This window comes from Hippocampus comes, unplaced genomic scaffold, assembly GCF_001891065.2.
Source record: "Hippocampus comes isolate QL1 unplaced genomic scaffold, H_comes_QL1_v1.1 scaffold99, whole genome shotgun sequence".
Taxonomy (NCBI): Eukaryota; Metazoa; Chordata; class Actinopteri; order Syngnathiformes; family Syngnathidae; genus Hippocampus; species Hippocampus comes.
The window spans coordinates 74,845-96,169 of record NW_017805134.1 but is presented as its reverse complement, the minus strand read 5'-3'; the positions used below and the strand labels follow the sequence as shown (position 1 = coordinate 96,169).

At 42.8% G+C, this 21,325-nt stretch overlaps 1 protein-coding gene across 1 annotated transcript in view; it reads right to left on the bottom strand.

Annotated features, from left to right (window-relative positions):
• Positions 1-13,772: 13,772 nt before the first annotated feature.
• The window catches only part of c1ql1l2 (complement component 1, q subcomponent-like 1-like 2), a 39,410-nt gene continuing 31,857 nt past the window's right edge, over positions 13,773-21,325 (bottom strand). The window contains exon 3 of the mRNA XM_019866309.1: positions 13,773-16,051. Coding sequence (XP_019721868.1) covers positions 15,872-16,051 — 180 coding nt within the window. The 3' untranslated portion in view covers positions 13,773-15,871. The remainder of the gene's footprint in view (positions 16,052-21,325) is intronic.

Genomic DNA, 21,325 nt, shown 5'->3' with positions numbered 1-21,325 from the left:
ATTTAGAACTCTGTGTTGCTCCCCCTTTGGGAAGTACGACATCCCGCGAGGAAATTCCCCCCTGGCTGAATGTCAGAATCAATGTGTGGGGCTTTAATTGAGCTGTCTCGTGAGGGAGAGCGGGGACGACACTTGAGGGGGGCCCCTCACATGTCGTTCGTGCTTCTTTACTGACCTGGGAAGAAGCAAAACAAGGAAAGGAGGAATGGTCATGGGGGGGGGGATGTTATCTCATGAGTCAACATATATAGTGAGAGGGCACCCTTCACCTGACCTCAGTGTACAATTCGCCAAGGGCTACCTGGAGCACAAACCCCGCCCCCAGAATCCCGCCCGTCCGCGTCAGCCCCTCTGGCAGATCATGGATTTGATTTTCCTCGTCAGCGGTGGCTCATCCAAGAGCACTCGATGGGGAAGCGGGGCCGGGATGGGAAAATGCAACGAGGTTGAAAGGGCGTCGGACTCGTCGGAACGTCATCTGATGACCTTCCCCGTTGTAGCCATCAATCTTTCTGACCCTTGTAATTAGCACACAAAGCCTCGGGAAGGAAGGCGCTTTCTCAATTGGTCCCTGGGAGACTCCGGTCTCTGCGCACAGAAGATAATGCCGCATAGACACTATTTTCCTGAAAGCAAAGCATAGATTTGTTTCCTGCCGGCCACAGCAAATATTTTATCCGGGCTACTTCCGTGGCTTCGAATCTTGTTGGTATTAGTGGGCTAAAAAAGTTGCTCACAATCCTACTGGGAATACGTCACAAAGTAAATTTGCGTTCCCACATGATTTTACAAAAGAAATCGGACACAAAGTTCAGCTTGTGTAGCGCCACACTGAAAATGCTTCAGTCAATCGCAATCCGAACTCGAGCACTAACATCCGTTGCAGTATGTGGAATTTGGGTGAGCCTTTTCAGACATTTGGTCCAATGCTCATGATAATTTGGTTAAAATAAAATAAAAATGCGCCTTAAAAATGTACTCGTCATGATCGGGGTTTTTTTTTTGGGTTGTTTAGATTACATTTAGTTTTGTTTGATGTGATGTCTTCTTTCCTCGTGTGGCTTTTTCACGTCTCGCTTGTTAAATTTTGTGTCCGGCTGTTCTCATCAGCCCGGTTCCTTGCGTTAACCAATCAGCTCGCTCCAACCGCTCGTGCCTTGTCCAGGTGTTCCTCGTTATCTTGTCAGTTTGCTTGTGTTGAGTTCTCCGCTTTCAGTTAGGTTTTGTCGGATCATTGCTGCTGTCAGTTGGCAATTGTGAGTCCATTTCAATTTTTCGGACTTCTATTCATTTTGTATTTTTGACACCACTTATCTTGTTTACCTTTTTTGTTTTATTTGGTGGATATCAATATATTTTTCGTTTTGAATTCGTCCGCTCTTGCCTTGCGGCAAAAAAGCTTTTAAATTGATTTTTTTAATAACGTTTATATATATATATAAAAAATACATATATATATTTTCCATACATATAGCATGCACACACACATGAACAAATCTGCCTCCCTTTTCCTGATTACGTTTCCTGGAAATGTTATGGAAAGCAAATTTTGAATGAGCCTGAACAACTTTTAAAGGCAGCGTGGATTACGTTTCACATGAAATCCGACTTAATTGGCTCTTAATTCAGAGAAGCAGCAAGACAAAGACACCGGTGAGCATCGGTTCAGGAAGTCAAACGGCACCTGCCGATGGTGTGTTTAATTAGTCGGCTCTATTTTAAGGAGCAAAAGGCAAAGATAGGCCTGTTCTCACATCACCCCCCACCAACCCAGCCCTCACACAAAAGAGAATTTTTACACCTCACAAGCAACACCGGGGATCGATGTTTTCCCCCCAACCTTTTTCGAGCCAAGGCACATAATCGACGTACGAAAAATCTCATGGCACACCACCAACCAAAATGTCACAAAAAGGAAATCCACAGGTCAATTATGGACCGTACGTGAAATGGAAGGGCGCTTAATTGTTCACTTGACGTCACTGGCATGGATAGGTGAACAAAGATAAATTGGATGTGAACCAATTTAATGAAATTGGTTAATTTCCTGCGACACACCTGATTGGGAATCACTGCCACAATTGAGTAAGGATGAACTGATCACCTTTTCACCGAATTCAGCTCATTGGCTTTATTATTGATGATGGAGGCTTTTGTGTGAAGGAATGTGTGAGTTAAAAAAAAACACATACAAAAGCAATGTAATCTGTCATGGGGCACATCTCATTTCTCAGCGCATCTTATCACACCTTCAACGACTTGCACCACACTTTGCAGGCAGCAACCAAAGGAAGGTTGGATGGGCGGGGGGGCGCGTTCTTACTCTGATTTATGTGCAGTCGTCACAGTGATCGCATCTCCTGACTGCTCTTTGGTCTCTCTTGCAGTGAAAAGGACAGGAAGGTGTGTGGCAGCGTTGCAGGAACTGGCTTACTTATTCATCAGCTTTGGCGGGGATTTTCTCCTGGATGATGAATGGCGAGCGGACGCCCAAGATGGGTTCTCCAGGTAAATAATGTAACAGGCCCCATGATGCATTGTGCATGGCCCACGCAAAGCCACAGGTGTTTGTTAAAACTTGTTCCTATCCCGCGGACGTTTACATACATGGAAATGACTTTGCAAGTAACTTTATACCTTCTGAGATTTTTTTTTTCATCAATTTTTGTGAGGAATATTTAACCCCTTGACTTGGCAAATAGTGACTGCAATCACTACCCAAAAACCCCCCAAAAAAAAAACAACAATCCAAGCCGAAAGAACCTGCAGGCCAACTGCGGCAGATAAAATTTGCGATATAGAAAGACCATTGAAATCTTTTTTTTTTTTAGTTTGACACCTTCCACACACTTGAAACACATTTTAACACATTGTAAAGGCATTTGAAGACAGAATGCAAGTGTGAGATGTATACAATTGTATGTATTGTAGTGTCTGTGTACGTGCCTTTAAGAGGCGGGGCTGTTGGCGGCACGTGTGACATTGGAAATTTCTGTGTGTGAGTGAGGGTTTGGGTGACAGCTGTGGCCGCCAACGGCTTCTTCATGGATGTGCTCATTGCGTAATAACCGGCTGAAAAGGGTGCAGGTGACTGTGGCTTTCCTTTCCCACATGTGAGGGCATTAATCTCAGTCAGTTCATTGTAGTTCATTTTTATTTACTTCTGAATTTTGCAATAGTTTGGAGGGCAGATTTGTTCATATACAATTTTTTTTTAGTATTGTGATGTTTGAGATCCCAGAACTGCAGGTTCAGACAAACTGTGAAAACAAAAAATATTTATTTACAGAAAAGCGCACCGGCAAAGTACAAATAGAAATTGCCGGGCACAAGGAGCCAGGAAAAATGAGGCATAAAAAAAAAGCGCTTGCAAAAGGTAAGATTAATCTCAGTCATTTCATTGTAGTTCATTTTTATTCAGAATTTTTCAATAGTTTGGAGGGCAGATTTGTTCATTTACAATTTTTTTTAGTATTGTGATGTTTGAGATCGCAGAACTGCAGGTTCAGACAAACTGTGAAAACAAAAAATATGTATTTACAGAAAAGCGCACCGACAAAGTACAAATAGAAATCGCCGAGCACAAGGAGCCAGGAAAAATGAGGCATAGACAAAAAGCGCTTGCAAAAGGTAAGCTCAAGTAGCTCGATTGGTAAAGGCGGAACAGGTGGTCCTGCTGGAGGGAAACGCCCTCCACTCCAGCTGGAGCTAAAAACAAAACAAAACAGAGATGCCAAGTATTAGTTTTAGTTTTTTGTTGATATAGGGAGTATTTGCCAAGTGCAAGATAATAAAAAAAAAACACAAAGGTTACGAAGTCATGTTTTGACTGATTAAAAAAAAATTGCCAAAAATATAAAATGAGGCTTCAAATGTGTGACAAATCAAGACCTTGTCTCCATTCTCAAACGGTTTGAGTGTCACAGAGTGTCAACTGTCAATCAAATACCAGTACTATGACCTGGCAAAGGGTATGCTACTTAGTGTAGCGTCTTTTTTTTATTCTGACACATACTAAAGCAGATAATAAAAAAATCACAAAGGTTACGAAGTCATGTTTTGACTGATTAAAAAATTGCCAAGAATATAAAATGAGGCTTCAAATGTGTGATAAATCAAGACCTTGTCTCCATTCTCAAACGGTTTGGGAGTGTCAACTGTCAATCAAATACCAGTCCCATGACCTGGCCAAGGGTATGCTACTTAGTCTAGCGTCTTTTTTTATCCTTACACATACTAAAGTTAGTCCCGTGTGAACCTCCCACAGCAGCGCAGACCTCCCTCTTTTATATATGCCGATCAAATAGAGCTCTATGATCTTCGCAATTCAGCACCACATCGTTCTCACTTTTTGCACACGTTTTCAGCACTCCCAAACAAAAACCTCTGAATTCATGTTACCAAAACGCGATCCGGTGGCGAACGACTGCAACGTGCGCATGTCACCGTAGTCCCCGGTCTTCAGATGGCGCAGACCTCCCTCTTTTATATATGCCGATCAAATAGAGCCCTATGATCTTCGCAATTCAGCACCACATCGTTCTCACTTTTTGCGCACATTTTCAGCACTCCCAAAAAAAAAACCCTCTGAATTCATGTTACCAAAACACGATCCGGTGGCGAACGACTGCAACGTGCGCATGTCAACGTAGTCCCCGGTCTTCAGATGTTGAAACTCCTGCCCGCTGTTGTGCAGTCCGCCACCTGCTTGCGGTCGATGCACTTGATGAAGAGAAAAAAGAAACGGATACAAAAAAAGAGAACGATTCCACCATCAGCATCTTATAGGAGTGGAAATGGAACTCGAATGCAGCAGGAGGAGGTGGACAGCCAGCTATTAAGGCTAAGCGAGGGCCTGGGGTCCACTCAAGTTTTACACTCCTACTCAGTGTGTTCCTCACACACACACACACACACACACACACACACACACACACACACGCACGCAGCCTCTTAACCTCCTGTTCCAGCTCCGTTCCGTCTGAACTCTTTTCTCTGCGCTGAGCCGAGCAGACTCAAGGAAACGCTTCATTTAAATGTACATAATTTGCTGTGGAAGGCTCACTCTTGGTTTCGCTGTTCCCCCATGGCGCCGCAACAGCCCGAGGGAGACAGACGGAGGGAAGAGATCCTCCTCCATCCTCCCACCCCTCCCCTGCCCCCCTCCAATCCCATGAGGAAAATTCAGTGGCCTGGACACAACTTCTGGCTGGTAAAAGACGGAGAGGAGGTGAGGGGAGGGGGAGTTGGAAGTGGCAGTGGGGAAGCTGCAGGTACACCGGACGTTCATTCCCCCCGGGAGACTTTTCATGCCAACACCTGTTTCAGTCTCCTTTGGCCAACGCGCTTTATAGACTGGAAGTAATGCGGCGCTGTGCATCTGCGCAGAGTTGATGTTTTGCTCTCAGCTCCCTCGTGGCAATCCATGCTTTCGGACAAATTCATTTAGCATGAAGATATATCGGCTCGTTGATGGTACAAATCATGTAGACATCCTATGAATTTTGAGATTGCGCCCCTCCCTCCCCAGAGGGAATAAGTTGTTCTCGAAGGAAATGTTGACGCTCATGATGATTCGTTTTTCTGCGACTTTTGGCACAAATGTTGGTCACATGCAAAGTTGTAAAAACACCAAGGCTCTTCAAAACATGAAAAAAATATGTCACTTTTCTTGGATGTTGTTTTCCACAAAATCCTGCTGGATTCTTGTCAGAACCTTTTTTTTTTCCGCTCAGTTAAATCATCTCCAAGCTGAACAATTTTTTAAATGACATGCAACTTATTTAAATTGTAAGTTTTTTTTTGATGACATGCAACTTATTTAAATTGTAAGTTTTTTTTTTGACTCCCCAAAAAAACTTATTTAAGTTGTAGTTTTTTTTTTGACAAAAAAAAAAAAAATCTTCATAGGAACGGACTCCATAGTCTTAAAGCTAATTTGTAAATTAATTACATATTTGTCGCTACTGATTAATTTTCGTAGCTTTGGCAGATTGATTATTTATCGCCACTGTTTTCTCAGTAGAACTCAAAAACTGCTTATCCAATTTAACATTTGTCACTTTCCTGCCAACTTCTTTTCTTCCCGAATGCTAAAATGTTTTAGCGTCCTTGCTTGCTATTTCTCAGTTCATTTTTTGCTTCTCCGTAACCACCATTGCTGCTGAAATGATGCAAATTTCCCCATTTTGCTCCAACATTTTCAAGGTTATCTAATACATTTGCTCTGTGACCATCTACTAACTTCCAAGCCTACAATTCAGTATCACACAGCCTAATAATCAATGATATGGCAAAAAAGAAAAAACACGGGGCCCTAGAGTGAGACTTGAATCAAGGTAATACTTGGCGAGGCGATGGAACGGATCACTCTGAGTGGAAAGAGGAAGACCGAATTGGAAATTGGAGGGGAGTGAAAAGTGACTTTGGCCTTTGTCAAAGTCGACACTCGACCTTTTCGCATTTGGGCAGGTGATTGTATTGCGCTGGTGGTGTACAAAGACGTGCGGCAGAATGCTTTAGGGGATTTAGCGCAGATGCCCTGACCCATATTAGGCAGAGCTTTAAGTGTTTGTTCTGCCTGTGAGCATTCTGGGACAGAACAAAGACAACAAATCCCTTCCACTGCGTTGGCTTCCTCATCATTTTCCCATAATGAGTCAACATGGAGATGCGCTAGCGACCGGAAAAAAAAACCCAAAAAAAAAAAAAACCCTCCCTTAACAAATACCATACCAGAGTGTTAAATTTTTTTTTTTTCAGTTTAGTTTTCCTACTTCGGTCTTATCAATGGACAGAATATTGATGTCATGCTTTTGTCAACATTGCCGAACGATTATTATTATTATTATTTTTTTGTCTTATTGATATGAGCCCATTTTTAGAGGATGGTCCTGCTCTGTGCAGGCGAATGACAAGTTTATTAGTTTGGCAAGTTATCAAGAATTCTTCATTAAAAGAGTCTTCAGGCTGAGAATTGCACATGTTGTGTTATGAACGACCACATCATGCTAATGCTATATAGCATCTTTGTTGCGGTGCGTTATCTCATTAAGCAATGGGTATAGACAGACAATATAAGAGTATTTAATCATAAATGTTTTTTTCTCTGCCTTGAGCGACTCATATTAGTGCCGTACTGATGAGCTGAGACTAGTTGAGGAAAAAAAAAAATCTTCACCAAGCATTCAACTATGTGTCTTTTTATTTAATTATTTCCTTTGAATGTTTGTGGATCATTCAGTAACAATATCATAAAAAGCTTTTATGATGGTTTTGCCCAAGACACATCTTGCAGGTTGCTTTATAGCTCTCACCTTACCCTAAATTATTTCCAATGCAACTTTCAGGCTCAATTAGCTTCAGCAAATCATTTGGCCTTTTGGCTGAGGCGGCGGTGGCGCTCACCCCATTGCCAAACTTTGCTGAGCGCCATGGCAACCGCGTGACATGGTGACATTTTCAGCCGACGGCGTTTATCACCTCTCGTGCTCCCTTCTGTGTTCGCCTCTGACATTTTGGAAAGGGGGCAGAGCTGGCGCCGGGTGTCACTTTGGCCCCGGCGCCTCTCCTGGCGCTACCTTGTTTATCTTTTTTTTTATTTTGTTCACAATGGAACACAAGCATAAGGAAGTGAGTGTATGTTGCAATGCGTATGCATGTAGAGCCGTCATGCGTTTTCTCGCGGCATCGGCTTGGCAGCTACATAAGTACAGTGGGATGTGCTGGCGAGTTATCCATTATGGAAGCATTAAGAGTATAACTTTGGAAATGAATAAGTCAAAACAATATTTATGCCACATTGAGTGCATGCGTAAAAATTAGTGTATGTGTGTGTGTGTTTGGGGCCCGCAGCCGTGTACTGAAAATTGAATAGTGAAGTTGTGGGCTCATGGCCTAATTTGGCAGATGGCTCACTGAACGTCTCCATGGAACCAGTCGCTCGTGTGTGTGTGTTCGAGACAAAAACTCCTCCAAGTGTCCTCTCAATGATTTGTGGTTAGATGAGCATTAAGCACAAGAAGCTCATGTTGGGTCGTCTTATCGATGTTTGCTCCGCGTTTTTTTTTGTTTTTTTTTTTTTTTGCTTCCTGTCCCTCTCAGGCCTTCTTTTACCTTTTCGCTTGGCTTCACCTTCACACACTCAGCACTTCCTCTTCCTCTTCTCAGCCTGTCAGCAGGTTAATGATTTCACTTTGTACACTTCACCCTGGCTAATTGTTTTCTTTTTTTTCTTTGCCTTGTCAACTTGACTTTTTGTGACCATGTTGAGGCTAAGACTCAAGTTCAGGTCAAATGCTTGGACGTTTTCAACCCTCGTCAATCAAACTGGAGTACGTGCCAACGTCTTTGTCGTGACTTTTTCCATGATTTGGTTCCTTGTCTGATAATGATAAAGGGATTGGAACTGAATTGTAAAACTACAGTTTTGTTAATGGAATATGTTGACATTTGGTAACGTTTTACTTTTAACTCTTTCAATGCCAGACGTGTTGTAGAATGTATTTACAATGAATCACCAGTATAAAAAATTTATATTTGCCAAACTTTAGAAACTATGTGCATGGTGTTTCGTGGTAGTAGTTTTAGTAGTAGTATTTAGTAGTGTGTGTGCGTGTGTGCCTGTGCATCATGCCATGGATGCATGTATTATGTCTGTACAGTACATTACGTCTAACTTTTACTACTAAATTTAAATCTCTATCATTTTTTTCTCTCTCTTTTGTGACACTTTTTTTGTTTGGATTTAATATGACAAACACTTTGAGCAATCACAAGCGGCTTGTAACGGTTGAATTTCCAGAAATCTGCCATGTTCATGTTCACGTCAAGCATTGTTTTGATACACTCTGATCTCATCCAAGACACCCAGTGCTCCCATCTGCTGGTCATAGTTTTTTGTTTTTTTTTAACTAACAAAACACAGTTGATGGCGGTCAAAAAGTTGAATGTGCTTGCGAGATAGAACACTTATATCAAGGGTCCCAAACCTTTTTGAAACGAAGAGCTACTTGATGAATGCAAAAGGCTACAAGTTGGATAGCCGCTTCTGAAATACCAAATTTGCTCATCTTCAAATTACTGATTACCTTCTCTCTTGAGATAGGTTGTTGTTGTTCTTCAGACATGCTGTTATTTTTTGTTTTGTTTTTAAGAAAGAGGGGAAAAAAATCCCACCTTCACACTCCCCCTTTAATCCAGAGGAAAAATTTCCTGGTGGGATCCATGATGCTCCTACTTCATTAAGCGTGCAATGTTTCAACAAGCCATACGATACGATAGACACGTTTTAATGATGACAGTAGTCAATCTCTGTGTAAAGAGCCTAATGGGAGTATCTGAAGTGTGTGTTTGTGCATGCGCAAATGGTGTGACAGGCCATGGGAACATATGGCACGAGGAAAGAATAATGAAGTTGTCTTCTTGCACTGGCACATCGCCAGAGGTCACGTGAATGTTCCTGTCTGACACGACAGCATATGGGCCGTGCGAGCATGTGTGTGTCGTATGTGTGTTTAAATAAATCTGCACAGCTCTGTGCATTGGGATTTTTATTTTTCAATGCAGCTCAGAAAAAAATTCGGAGAGAGTTGCACCCCTGTTGGAGCCTCCTCCACACACCTCCTGCGGTGGCGCTCTCCTGCCCGGAGCAGGTGAGGCAAGGCAGTAATGACGCGCCACACCATCGTCGAGCAGCGGGAGCGAGCGAGATAAATTTGGAGCGTTCTTATGTGACACATGCAGGCTGCTCATTTTAGTGTGAAAATGTGTATTTAGATTTCATTCACCCTCCTGTTGATGAACACATCAAATGATTTTTCTGTCCTGAGCGGGTTTAGCACTGCCGGTCCTTCTTGCCTGATCCTGATTTTATCTATTCTTATTGCATACGCTTGGCTGCATTCAGTTAGACAACGCGAGCTCGATACCTCCCACGGCTCTCACTGAGGAGGTCAATTTGCAGATGAAGACGGCAAATGACCTCCATTGCTTGCAAGTTGGAGATGTACTCAACAACCCTTAAGCCAAGCGGAAATAAAGATCGGGAATAAATGGAATTCTGATGTTCAGCACAGCAACATTAGCCATTTTTTTGTTCATGTTTATCAAGTAATTTATTTCCATATTAACGTCCATAAAAGAGGACATCTGGCCAAGTTTGGCCTTATAGCCGACAGGTACAGTATCGACATGGACTATTGTACATTCAGTTGCCCTTCCACCGCCTCCCGCACGACATTTGCATATTAGCCTGCAGTGGCTACGTAGGTCAAGGCTCAAAATAACTTTTTCTTTGAGGAGCGGTTTAGCGAATCATTGCATTGAATTGGGTTGAATTGAGGACACTTGAGGAGCAACTTTCTGATTGTGAGGAGCAATTTTATTTGATTTTTTTTTTTCGCAGGTTAATCACAGTGATCTGAAGCAAGAGTTTTATTAAACAAAAAAATAGGACAAATAAAACGAATGAACAATTTCCGAGTTTCTTTTTTCATATTACCAGAATGTTATAATCTATTAAATTCACATTGTGAATAGCAGCAAACAATTTTCTTGTGGAAACAGTTTCAATGGGGCAATTTCAGACACAAATATAAATTTCGGTTCGAATTTTGTATTTCTGGGTTTAATGGTCCTTTAGCAAAGCTAAATTGATTAAAAAAAAAAAGATCTATTGTAATGTAATTATTGAGAGCGAAGTGAGCCTAGCATCTCCGTTTTCTGTTGATAACTCCTCGTCATCCCTGCCTGAGAACGATACTTGTAAGAAGTATAGCTTATTCATCACCATGGAGGTGATATTAACTGACGCAGGAGCAGCCCCGCCGTGTGTTTAGCCGCGCTAGTAGCTAGCCAAAACTCATTGATAGCTATCTGGTGTGGTCCAAGTAGCACCCATGTGTAGGTGACATGCGCATTACAATATGTTAAGATGTGTGGATCAAAGACATTTGGGACAGTCTCTGTGGTTTTGTGAGCAGAAAAACTTGCAAATACGTGATTCTCACTTTTGCTTTTCGGTGTGTTTTTAATGAGGCGCTACATGCGAATTTTGACTCAGAAACTGCTACGTAGAATCGCTGATTTCGAGCCTTGTAGGTGATAATGCCGACTTTCGCGTGCGCAAAGGGTTTGATATTTGTTAAACGTGTCAACCTTTTAGCCCAGTTTGGAGCTTCTTTCCATGGGGACACACACACAAAAACAAGAAAAAAGGTCACTAATGCACTCAGTCTGCTGAAGGAGAAAAGGCACAGCGAATGTTTGTTTGGAGTGTTTTTATCTCGCCTTACAGTTTTCTTCTCCAGAGATGTGGCGCCGCATCATGTGAGAATCACGTGGCGGCGGCGGTTGGTTTGGTTTTGTGCGAGGGTAGAGGACAGGAAGTGGGAGGTGAGAAACACTCTGTGTCCGCAGTTTATAAATTTGGCGCCATTTTGGTAAAGTCAGGGAGACACATGTCGAGTCGAAAAATTGGAACAAGTGTCTGAGTGATCGCTTGTGCTGTGCTGTGATAAATTCAAAAGGGAGAGATTGCGGTTGACTTCAAGCTTTATGGTATTCATACCACAGCAGCTAAAATTAAGAGTGAATGTTTTTTTTTCAAGAACTTTAGCGAACAGATTTGCCAAGTCTTGTTTCAGCTAATTATAGACACTTTGTACAAAATCCCATTAACTTCCCGAAAAGAACAGGATGCAGAAGCAAAAATAATTATTCTTTGTGAAGAGGATGCTATCCTTTACAAGTCAAAAGCTCCCATTTAAAAGTCTTTAAATGTGTATATTTAAAGACAACACGATATCCATCCCCTGGGCTTGATTATCTATTTTATTCCCCCGCAGAGCAGCTGTACCGAGTTAATTTTGCCACGCGGCGATCACAGGAGGTGTCGCACTTGGTTGGAAGAAAAAAAAAAAAAAAAAAACAAGTGTTGGAGTCTTAATTGCATTTACCTCATTTGTCCACAAACCCCAGACTTCCACTTTATTATTGGCACATTGTGACTCATCCGCTTCCTTCTGCTTGGCTGCTATTGTGTGCGTCGTGAACTCATCGTCTTTGTTACCTTTTTGTGCTAAAGCCCAGCTCTGGGAATCACTCCTGTATTGCAAACCAGTTCATGCACTGCAAAAATGTACCAGTTGTCTTCACGGACTTATCTGTGAACAAATACCCCAATGATGCCAATGATGTCTTCATGTTTGGCTTTGTCATAAAAGCGTTTTTGCTTGGGAGTGGCTCATTTTCGCCAAGCCTAGTTAATTTAGCGCTTGAAGAATCTTCTATTTGTTCGGAGCAATTACAAAATGGATTTTCCATAGTAACTCCCTTTTGAATGCAGTGTCACCTTAAGATACAAAACTTTATTTTTCTGTTCGTTGGCTTAATGCTAACGCAATGGCAAACACCATAGACTCGCCAATGAATAGCATCTACGTGGTATTATTAGGATGTAGAGATTGAACATAAACGGTGCCGCAACACAAATAGGCAGACAACAAAACTCTACTCAGAGGCATATTTTCTTTAAGCGCCACAAAAATTAACCTCAGTCACTCATGTGTATGCATGACTATCGAACGGACGGTGTTTCCTTTGTTTCCAAGCTTTTTCAAGACACAAAGTGTTTTGAAGGTAGTGCCTTATTACCATGTTGGCCTTTGCATGCGGCCGCCGCCTCACCTCAAGTGACTTCGGTGGGTATTTTTGGTGCACCCCGCGGGCAGGCGATGTTTCTGGTGTGCCACCGTCTACACAATTAGTGCACAAGGGATCGAGACGTGCAGAGAAGTGGATGAAATGATACAGCCAGTCGACTGACTCGCTTCCCTTAAGAGGCGAATATTGCCGAGCCGTGTCACATCCCATTCCTGGCAGTCCTGAAGAATGTCCAGTCCTTGACGCTTGTCCAATCCAAGCTGCTCCAGCTTCACGCCAGCTAATCTCTCTTGACGCCTCGCGCCGCCTCACCCCGCGAGGGAATGGCAACAATCCCGCCCCCCCCACCCCTTACCTCCCGCTCCAGCCCAAATGGGCACCGGTCCGTCTTCCTTATATCACTATATGCCACCTATCCCGTCTCCATTACTCCCCTTTGTGGCTTTGTCTCCTCTCTCCATCTGTCTTTGTCAGACTGGATTGCAGTCTTCTTCTGTCTGGCTCAATCTCACCTCTCTCTCCCCCGTGCATCGCGCCGGTCTTGATGAGAACCTGCGATTGTCGAGTGAGCAATAGCCCTGCGTTTCCTTGAGGGCCCGCCAGCGAGAGCTGCTAAACTTGGAGGGCATCTATCTGCGAGCACACCTTTCAAGCTTGGGGGGAAAAAAATCAACAAGCGCCGCGTTTCCCTCGATACCCGTCACCCTGTGTCTGCGTTTAAGGTGTTGACATTTTGGGAAGCGCTCGCTGATGCGATCCCTCGCACAAACAAGACCCGTTGTTATTTTAAACAGCACTTTATTTCGAGAGGCATTCTTTACGCTCCCAAAAAAGATCCCCGGGGGCCTAGAACCTGAGCTTGGGGAACCGTTAAAAAAAGAAAATGAAATAAATTGCGATAAATGATAATGTCATGTTATTTTTAAAAGTTGTATATCTACATACGTGGGGGGGGGGGGCGCAACACATAATGAACCTGTAACCTGTTCCTTCCTTTGCGTTGGGCCAATTAAAGCTCTCATAAGATCAGATAAGATAAGAAAACGTTTATTTGTCTTACAGTGGAGAAATTCCCAATATGGCGGGGTTTTGTTCTCGGGTTTTTTTTCATTGTGACTTTTTTGACTGATGTTTTTTAATTCAGTTAATCTGAAGTAGTTTTCAGAGCAGGATTGTTGCCTTTTATTCGTTTTTTTGCTTCTTTTTTTCCCCCAAAAAGCTTAATTCTAGTTTAGCTCCTGTTAGTTTTAGTATGAGGTGTATGATTTTTCTTTTATACATATATGGAGTATTTGTTGAGTGCAAAATGGAAAAAGGGTTACAAAGTGTCGTCATAAAGTAAACGGAACTATATTACCCGAACGACTGTGTGACAGTAAATACCTTTTAAAAATTAAGCTGAAAGCTTCTGTATGGAAAAAAAATTGACAAAGACGAAGGGTATTTTTGGTATAATTATACAGTCGGCATTTCAATCAATTTTATGATAGTAAAATGTTTTTTTAATGCACCCATTTTTTTGATTTTATTTTCATGAAATGTTCGTAATTTTAGTTTCAGGTATCTGTTGTGACACATCACATGAATCTGATCGCCTGCATGAATAATGTAGTTTTTTATGCACAACAAAATGCTAATTATAAACGAAATTCTATTCTTTTAGAACAAGACTACAGTACCATTTTTTTTCCAAAATGAAAAGGCATAATGTTACAAGGAAATGTTGTCTTTTTAAAGGTCACTTTTAATCCTGACATCTGTTCTTGACAAGACGACACTTTGTTTCTCGTAAGAAATCTGAATTGTTTTTTGTCATATTCTGCCTTTTTTTCTTCAAAATAAAACTTTTTTTTTTTGTCGATGACATTTATGTGTTTAATTGGTGTTCACATTCCGAAAAAAAGTCTCCCCTGTAGGAGTCCCCAAAAGTTTAAGAACGCCTCTTCCACCGATTATAATTATTTTGCCTATTTGGTATACAAGAACTTCCCCAGAGACCATCCGCTCCAAAAAAAAAATCCCATTTATTATTTCAATGTATTCAACAATTCCAAAAGATAAGATAGACAAACATATCATATAATTCATTTACAAGCTTTTTTTTTTTTTTTCTCCTCATCATATCTGTTGCACAATCTCATCATGGGCTTGCTAAATAAAATATCATTGGCTGTAGCACAGAAGACGACCGCGGAGAGGAGCATGGAGCTATGACGCACCACATGCTGGCATGCACGCACGTCTGATGGGCGTGCGTGCACACCACACACACACACACACACACACACACACACACACACGCGCACACACACACACACAGTCACACACGTGCAGTCCGATCGTCCTGGGGCGAGCGGTCGGCCTGCCGTGTTGAGTAAATATTAACACGCGTGTCTGTCTGCGACTGGTGCGGCTAATGAATGGTGAACAATCAGCGACGGCCGAGACGCGCCTTCTCCTTCGCGTTTGCTCTTGAGCTACGAATCTGCTTTTTCTTCGTTTGTGCAGAGAGGATCTAAGCAAAACTAGGATGTACTAGAAGACACTTTGATGAACCCCGATAGCAGCAGCAGCAGCAGGACGTCGCCTCGCGTGTGTACGAAAAGGGGTGCGGTCTATATATAAGAGTAGTTTTCCATACAGTTGAGAGGTACAGTGTCGAATGTTATCGTATGAACATAGAGTCACCCGCCACTTCCAAAACAACATCTCTTGGGGTTTTTCTTCACAAGGGACAAGGATATTATCTTTATTTATTTTTTCACTTTCTGTCAATCGGTGTGGATTATTATGCGTCAAATAAAAAAAATAAAAATACACCAATCTAAGGTTTAAATTGCACGCAACAACACTACGGATTTCAGTCGAGTCGGCTGTGGAGAGAAGAGGTGTGACAGTCTGCATTGTGCGATGTGGGGGGGAAAAGAGGGATGGAGGAAAACGATCGAACCAGACGCCCGTTAGCGAGGAGCTTCCGACACATTGGCGCTGAAGCTACACCCCCCCTACCCCCCGGCACCTCTCGCCCTTTTGCCAGTGTGTCCAGGCGTTGGTTGCAGCGCTCGGATGGATGTTCATGATGATGGAAAGAAGAGGGTGGGGGGAGATGGGGGGGTTGGACTAGAAGGCCTTGAACACACATTCTCTCCACCCCACAACTCTTTCCTTTCGTCGAGCTGGACTGTCTTTTTTTCTCCGTGACGTGCGCTCAGTCCGCGTAGAGGATAAAGCCCGAGAAGGTGCTATACTTGTTGTTGTTGCCGCCGTGCGCTTTGCCACCGTCCAGCTTGATGTAGACCTCGTCTCCGGCGTCCAGGTGGAGGATGACGCTGTTAGAGGCATAGTCGTAGTTCTGGTCCGCGTCTTGGGCGATGGCACTGGCGCGAACCTGCGATGACAACAAGAGGAAGACAGATATCGAGATTGACATGGTGATTTCTGACTGTGTTGAATGTGTCAGCTGGAAAATGCAAGCAAGTTAACTCGGCTGTCTGTATATTTGAGGGACAGTGACGATGGTACCGATTCGTGGTTAAGCTAACGTTACTTTTAAGCTAGCGTTACTTTTAGGCTAACGTTCATTTTAAGCTAACATTACTTTTAAGCTAACGTTACTTTTAAGCTAACGTTCCTTTTAAGCTAATGTTACTTTTCTCAGGGAAGTAAAATTAGTACAGCTACTTTGCAAGATCACAATTTGGAACTCTACAGCCATTAATGATGATGAGCAGGTCACCCCCCCCCCCCAAAAAAAAATGACTGTCACAATTCATTCAGTCTATGGTCGTAGTGCTGCAGCAGTGAGTGACATTTGAACGTGTACGTGGAACAAAACGAATACAAATACAAATAATAAAATACAGTAGGAGATCCTATTCCGAGATAAGGACACAGCAAACAACTGAGCATCGTTCTGTGAATTTTTTTTTTTCTCCGACTCGCGTATGATTACGTCTTCTGATTGGATCCGTCATTGCGGTTTTTCAATTCGGCTTTTATTTGTTGAGGAAATTGTCAATCGATTTATTTAGGATGTCAACGAATGATTTCTATTTTTGTTTTCGTCTGCGGGGCAGGGGGGGAATATTTGTGATGAAAATCAAGCTCACCATCAGATTGTATTTGTACCTCAAACCTTGTCAAGCCTCCTCGGCCAGAAGCCGAAGCTTGCCTTCTCTGCCTCTTGGCTCTAGTCTTTGAAGAGTTTGATCTCAAGACTCTCATAAAAACTCTTGCTCCCACTTCCATGAGGGAGAGCATCCACTTTGCCGGCACTCTGCTGCAAAGTTCATGTCCTTCACTCAGGCACCGTCGGCTCGATGAGCACTGCAGATTTTTGAGTTGGGGACCAAATCACCATGTGTGGCTCTAACGTGGTGACGTGTAATTTTCACTCGTTGCGCTTTGCCTCTTGCCTTTGTCTCCTCCACTATCTCAGCCAGCTTCCATATCCATTTGGGCATGCCTTCATCTTTACCCGTGTCAAGGTGAAGGAGGGAAGCAGCTCAGCTCAGTCCCGAGCCCCCTGTGGAAGTTTCGTAGGCTGTCGTCTGTTGCCTTCATTAGGAAACCGAATTGGGAATACGGCATTGTCTACACGTCTGCTCAAGTTGGCAATGTGACACTTGGATCTTGTTTGGAAATAACCTTAATGTCCCGGAACCTTAACAAAAAAAACAATAACAAAAAAACTCTGGACAAGAAAGCGCAGTTGCATTGCCAAGTGTGCTGAAATAACATCTGCGCTAGCAAAACAAAGAGGCGGTAATTGTTCAAACAGGAGCTGCAATAACCGTGACGGCTAACGGTTTTGCACGAACGAACACTAAAAAGTGCCGAAAGTCATAAACTGCCTGCTACGGAAATTATTTTGTTCATCAGTGAAGTGTAAACACCCCCAAAATGTAACTTGATTCATTTACCCTTTCATATTTACTCCTAATAATTTGGTGTACCCCAAAAAGTTTTTTTAAATTACTGTTTGGCGCTTGTTGCCAACTTATGCTGAGGTTTTTCCAACATAAATGTAGTTAGTTCCTCAAGATGCATCTTTGCTGAAATGAGATTTGAAGTCAAACTTTAACACGTTTGGTGTTTAGAAGTTGTTTAGAGTATTTCAGTCTTTGGCTCGATGCGATTATTAGTGACCTCCTAACAACGAGAAGTGCATCAAGTGAGTTAAGAGGAATAGAATTGAACCAAAAGATCGTTTTTTTTTTTTCTCTTGTGGGAGGGGGCGGGGACGAATAAAAGCAAGCGCACTGTACATCCCTGAAAGTCGCCGCCAGTTAAATCGGCCCATTAGTCACTTAGTCGGGCAAGCCAGGTCGAATCAAAATCAATCGCTTTCTTGCGTCCGTCGTATTTCCTCGTGGCTCATTATCAGCTCTCCTAAGACGACGTTGCCGCGGCGGCGGCGTGACTTTAAATTGCAGCGTTTCGAGCTGTTGTCAAATGGCACCGAGGATTGCTTATAATTACTCGCTCTCGAGGAGACGTCCATATTGACCGACGTGAGGGATGGCATTGTGCAAAATGGAGATATTTCACATGATCTGCTCGACCTTTCAATATGTTTGAAATATGTTCTTTGAGTCTCATCCCTCAGTTTTGAGTCACGTGATCTTAAAAAGGGAGAAAATCCAAAATGAGCGGGGAGGAGGGGTGAAACACTCGAGGGTCTGACTGAGTCACGAAATCCAACACCAAAAATTTCTGGCAGCACTCCGCTAAAAAGCTTTTATGTGTTCAGGTGACATCTCTGTTTTGGGAGCGAGTGCTGGCAAAAGCAGGTAGTCGGGGGAGGGGGTGGGGGGGATCATGAGGGGGTGAGTGCGAAAGGATGCGAAATGCACAAATGATAAAAGCTTCGGCTTGACTCTCGACTGCTTCGTGAAACTTAACTTTCTTTTTTCAAATTGTGCTTTGATGCCAGTTTATCATCGCGAGGAAAACAACAATTGTGGATGAAATGACGCAACGATTACAAGCGGTTAACTGAAGCCCACCAAGTTATCAATCCAATCATCTAAAGATCATAAAATTATAGATCGAATTATCTCAGATGCATAAAATGATCAATTAAGGCAACAAAATATGCAAAATTACTCTTCACACCGTCTAAAATTCATGAACTTGTCGATGACATTGCCAGAAATTAAAAATGAAATTAACGAAAACAGAATAATCGTCAAATTGTCTACGCTTAAATGTTGATCCAATTTACTAAAACACACAGAATTGTCAATCCAACCACCTAAAACTAACAAAAATTCCAGAAATTCCCCAAATTCTACATTTAGTTGTCTAAAATTCTTAAAAATGTTGACCAAAAGTTCTTAAACAGTCTCAAAAACTGTCAATCAAATTCTTTTAAACGAATTTTTTTTTCAAAATAATCAAATAAAATTCACAAAATGTTCCCTCGACTTTTCTGGAACTCAATAAAATATCAATCTCGCACTCACAAAAAAAAAAAATCTAAAATCTAATTCTCTGAAACTTAAAAAATCCTCAATCGAATCATCGAAAATGCACAAAATTATCCATGAAATTGGCCAAAACTCGAAACAAAAAAATTATATACACCGCATTAACTCATGATTCAAATTGCCTCAATCTTACAAATTTACCAATCAAATTGTAATAAATTCACAAATTTGTCTATCCAATTATGTAAGATTCTCAAAATTTCCCAGAAAACTCACTTAGAATAATAATCAGAACATCTTAAACTCAAGTTATCCACATCTTTTAAAACTCACCAAATCATCATATCAAACTCATTAAATCATCGATAAAATTGCGTGAAACGCACACAATGTTCTCTTACATTGTGTAAAACTCTCAACATGATCCATCAAATCATCCAAATCTCACAAAAATGATACCTTAAATTTTGGCTCCGAACGCGAAGCAACAAAATCGACAACCCCGAAACTTCAAGGCCGCCGACGCTGTCAATACGAATGATTGTACTTTTCTTTTGACTGTTTACTCGTCTGATTAAATCGAGCGCAGCTCATATCTTTGCGCAAACAGCAGCCCCCGCTGTTGTGATCTGGGCAACGTCTGCGTCCGGCGCGTATTAATAATAAGCCACCACGCGTCCCCCCCCCCCCCCTCCCAAAGTCAACAGCGTCTTATTATCGAGGTGCCACCGCCGCGGCTCAGGAGGATTTGTCAGTTAAGATTTTAATGAGACTTTATCAAAATATTTGCTTTGCGGGTGATTACACACACATGCAGATTTTGGCAATTTCGGTCTTCAATTATGATGTTCATTCTGCTCATCTGGTGAGGTTACCCGCTTCTGATCGGCGCTTTTTTGGGGAGAATTCCGTGATCGGAGTTCCTGTGCAATATAGAACACAGATTCTTTTCTAGGCTCTTCCATGCGTCCTTCTACGATAGCCAAGGTGTACTTACAAGCAGAGGCAGACTAATTAATCGGCTCGATTTGTGAAAATATTGGTCATAACCAGGGGTGCGCATAAGTGGCGCGCCGGTACGCAAAAGCATTGAAAAGATTTATGTGTGCACCAGATTCAACTATATCAAAGCGTATTTCCGTATTAAGCTTCATGCACCTAACTTTGCTCCAGTCGAAGTCGAGTGAGCTTTGACGATTGCCTCCAAGGGCAAACTTCAAAATAAAAGCCTTTTACGGCGTGGCGGTCGGTCCATGGTGCAAAAAAAAACAACAAACATTTGAACTCTGCTAAATTAGCTAAGCTGATCACGGGTTCCCCTGCTGCAAGTCAAGTCGGTGCTGGGTCAAATCCTTTCGCTCAATTTGCATTACGTTTAACCCGGCACTTTTAAATGTATACATTTTCGCCGGATGTTGAGGCCCCCCCCCCCACCCCACCCCCACGAACGGGAGTCCAAAAGGGCCTCCCCAGTGGCGCCACAGCTGCTTGCAGTTCCCCCCCGGTGACACTCTTATGTATATTTAGTTTCATCTCTCCGCTCGACAGCTTTTTATCTCGCCTCAATGGCCAAAACTTGTTCCCGGGAATAATGATCAGGAAGGCGCCTTGTTAAGGGGCCGCGGCGTTGCGAGCGGGACGAAGCGAGGCAGAGCGGCGGCGCGTGACCTTGGCGGCGCGTGCGGCGAGCAACTTTGACAAGGCAAACAGAGCGTGAGGCCGCAAGGCTGGCAAACGAGGTGTCAGCCCGTGTTGTTGTCGTCGCCGGCGCGCTTCCATCCGTCAACGTGATGGCTTTGATTGAATATTCACTCTGCGCTCGGCCTTAATAGATAATGCATGGCGGCGAGAGTTCAGCGCGCATTTCTTTCAGTGTATGACAATGAAAGGCAGTTATCAATAATGACTATGTTTGTGTGTGTGTGTGTGTGTGTGTGTGTGTTGGTGGGGGGGGGGGGGGAATAGGGGGTATGGGCCATGCTGCTGTACTGTACACTTCTCAGTGAAATACTTTTTCTTCACTGTTTTTGAACAAAACATTGATGGTAATCCTAAAAGTTTGAGGTCTATGGATCCGGGCGTGGGCTGGAACGTCTCCCGGCGGGCAGGGTTGGGTCTGATCTTACGAGAGGTTTTGTCGGCGTGACAAGGACGTCCCCCCCCCCCCTCCTTCCCCCCCGGCGTTTCTGACGGCGCTTTGTTGACTTGATGTCGAGCTTCCATTTTGGCTC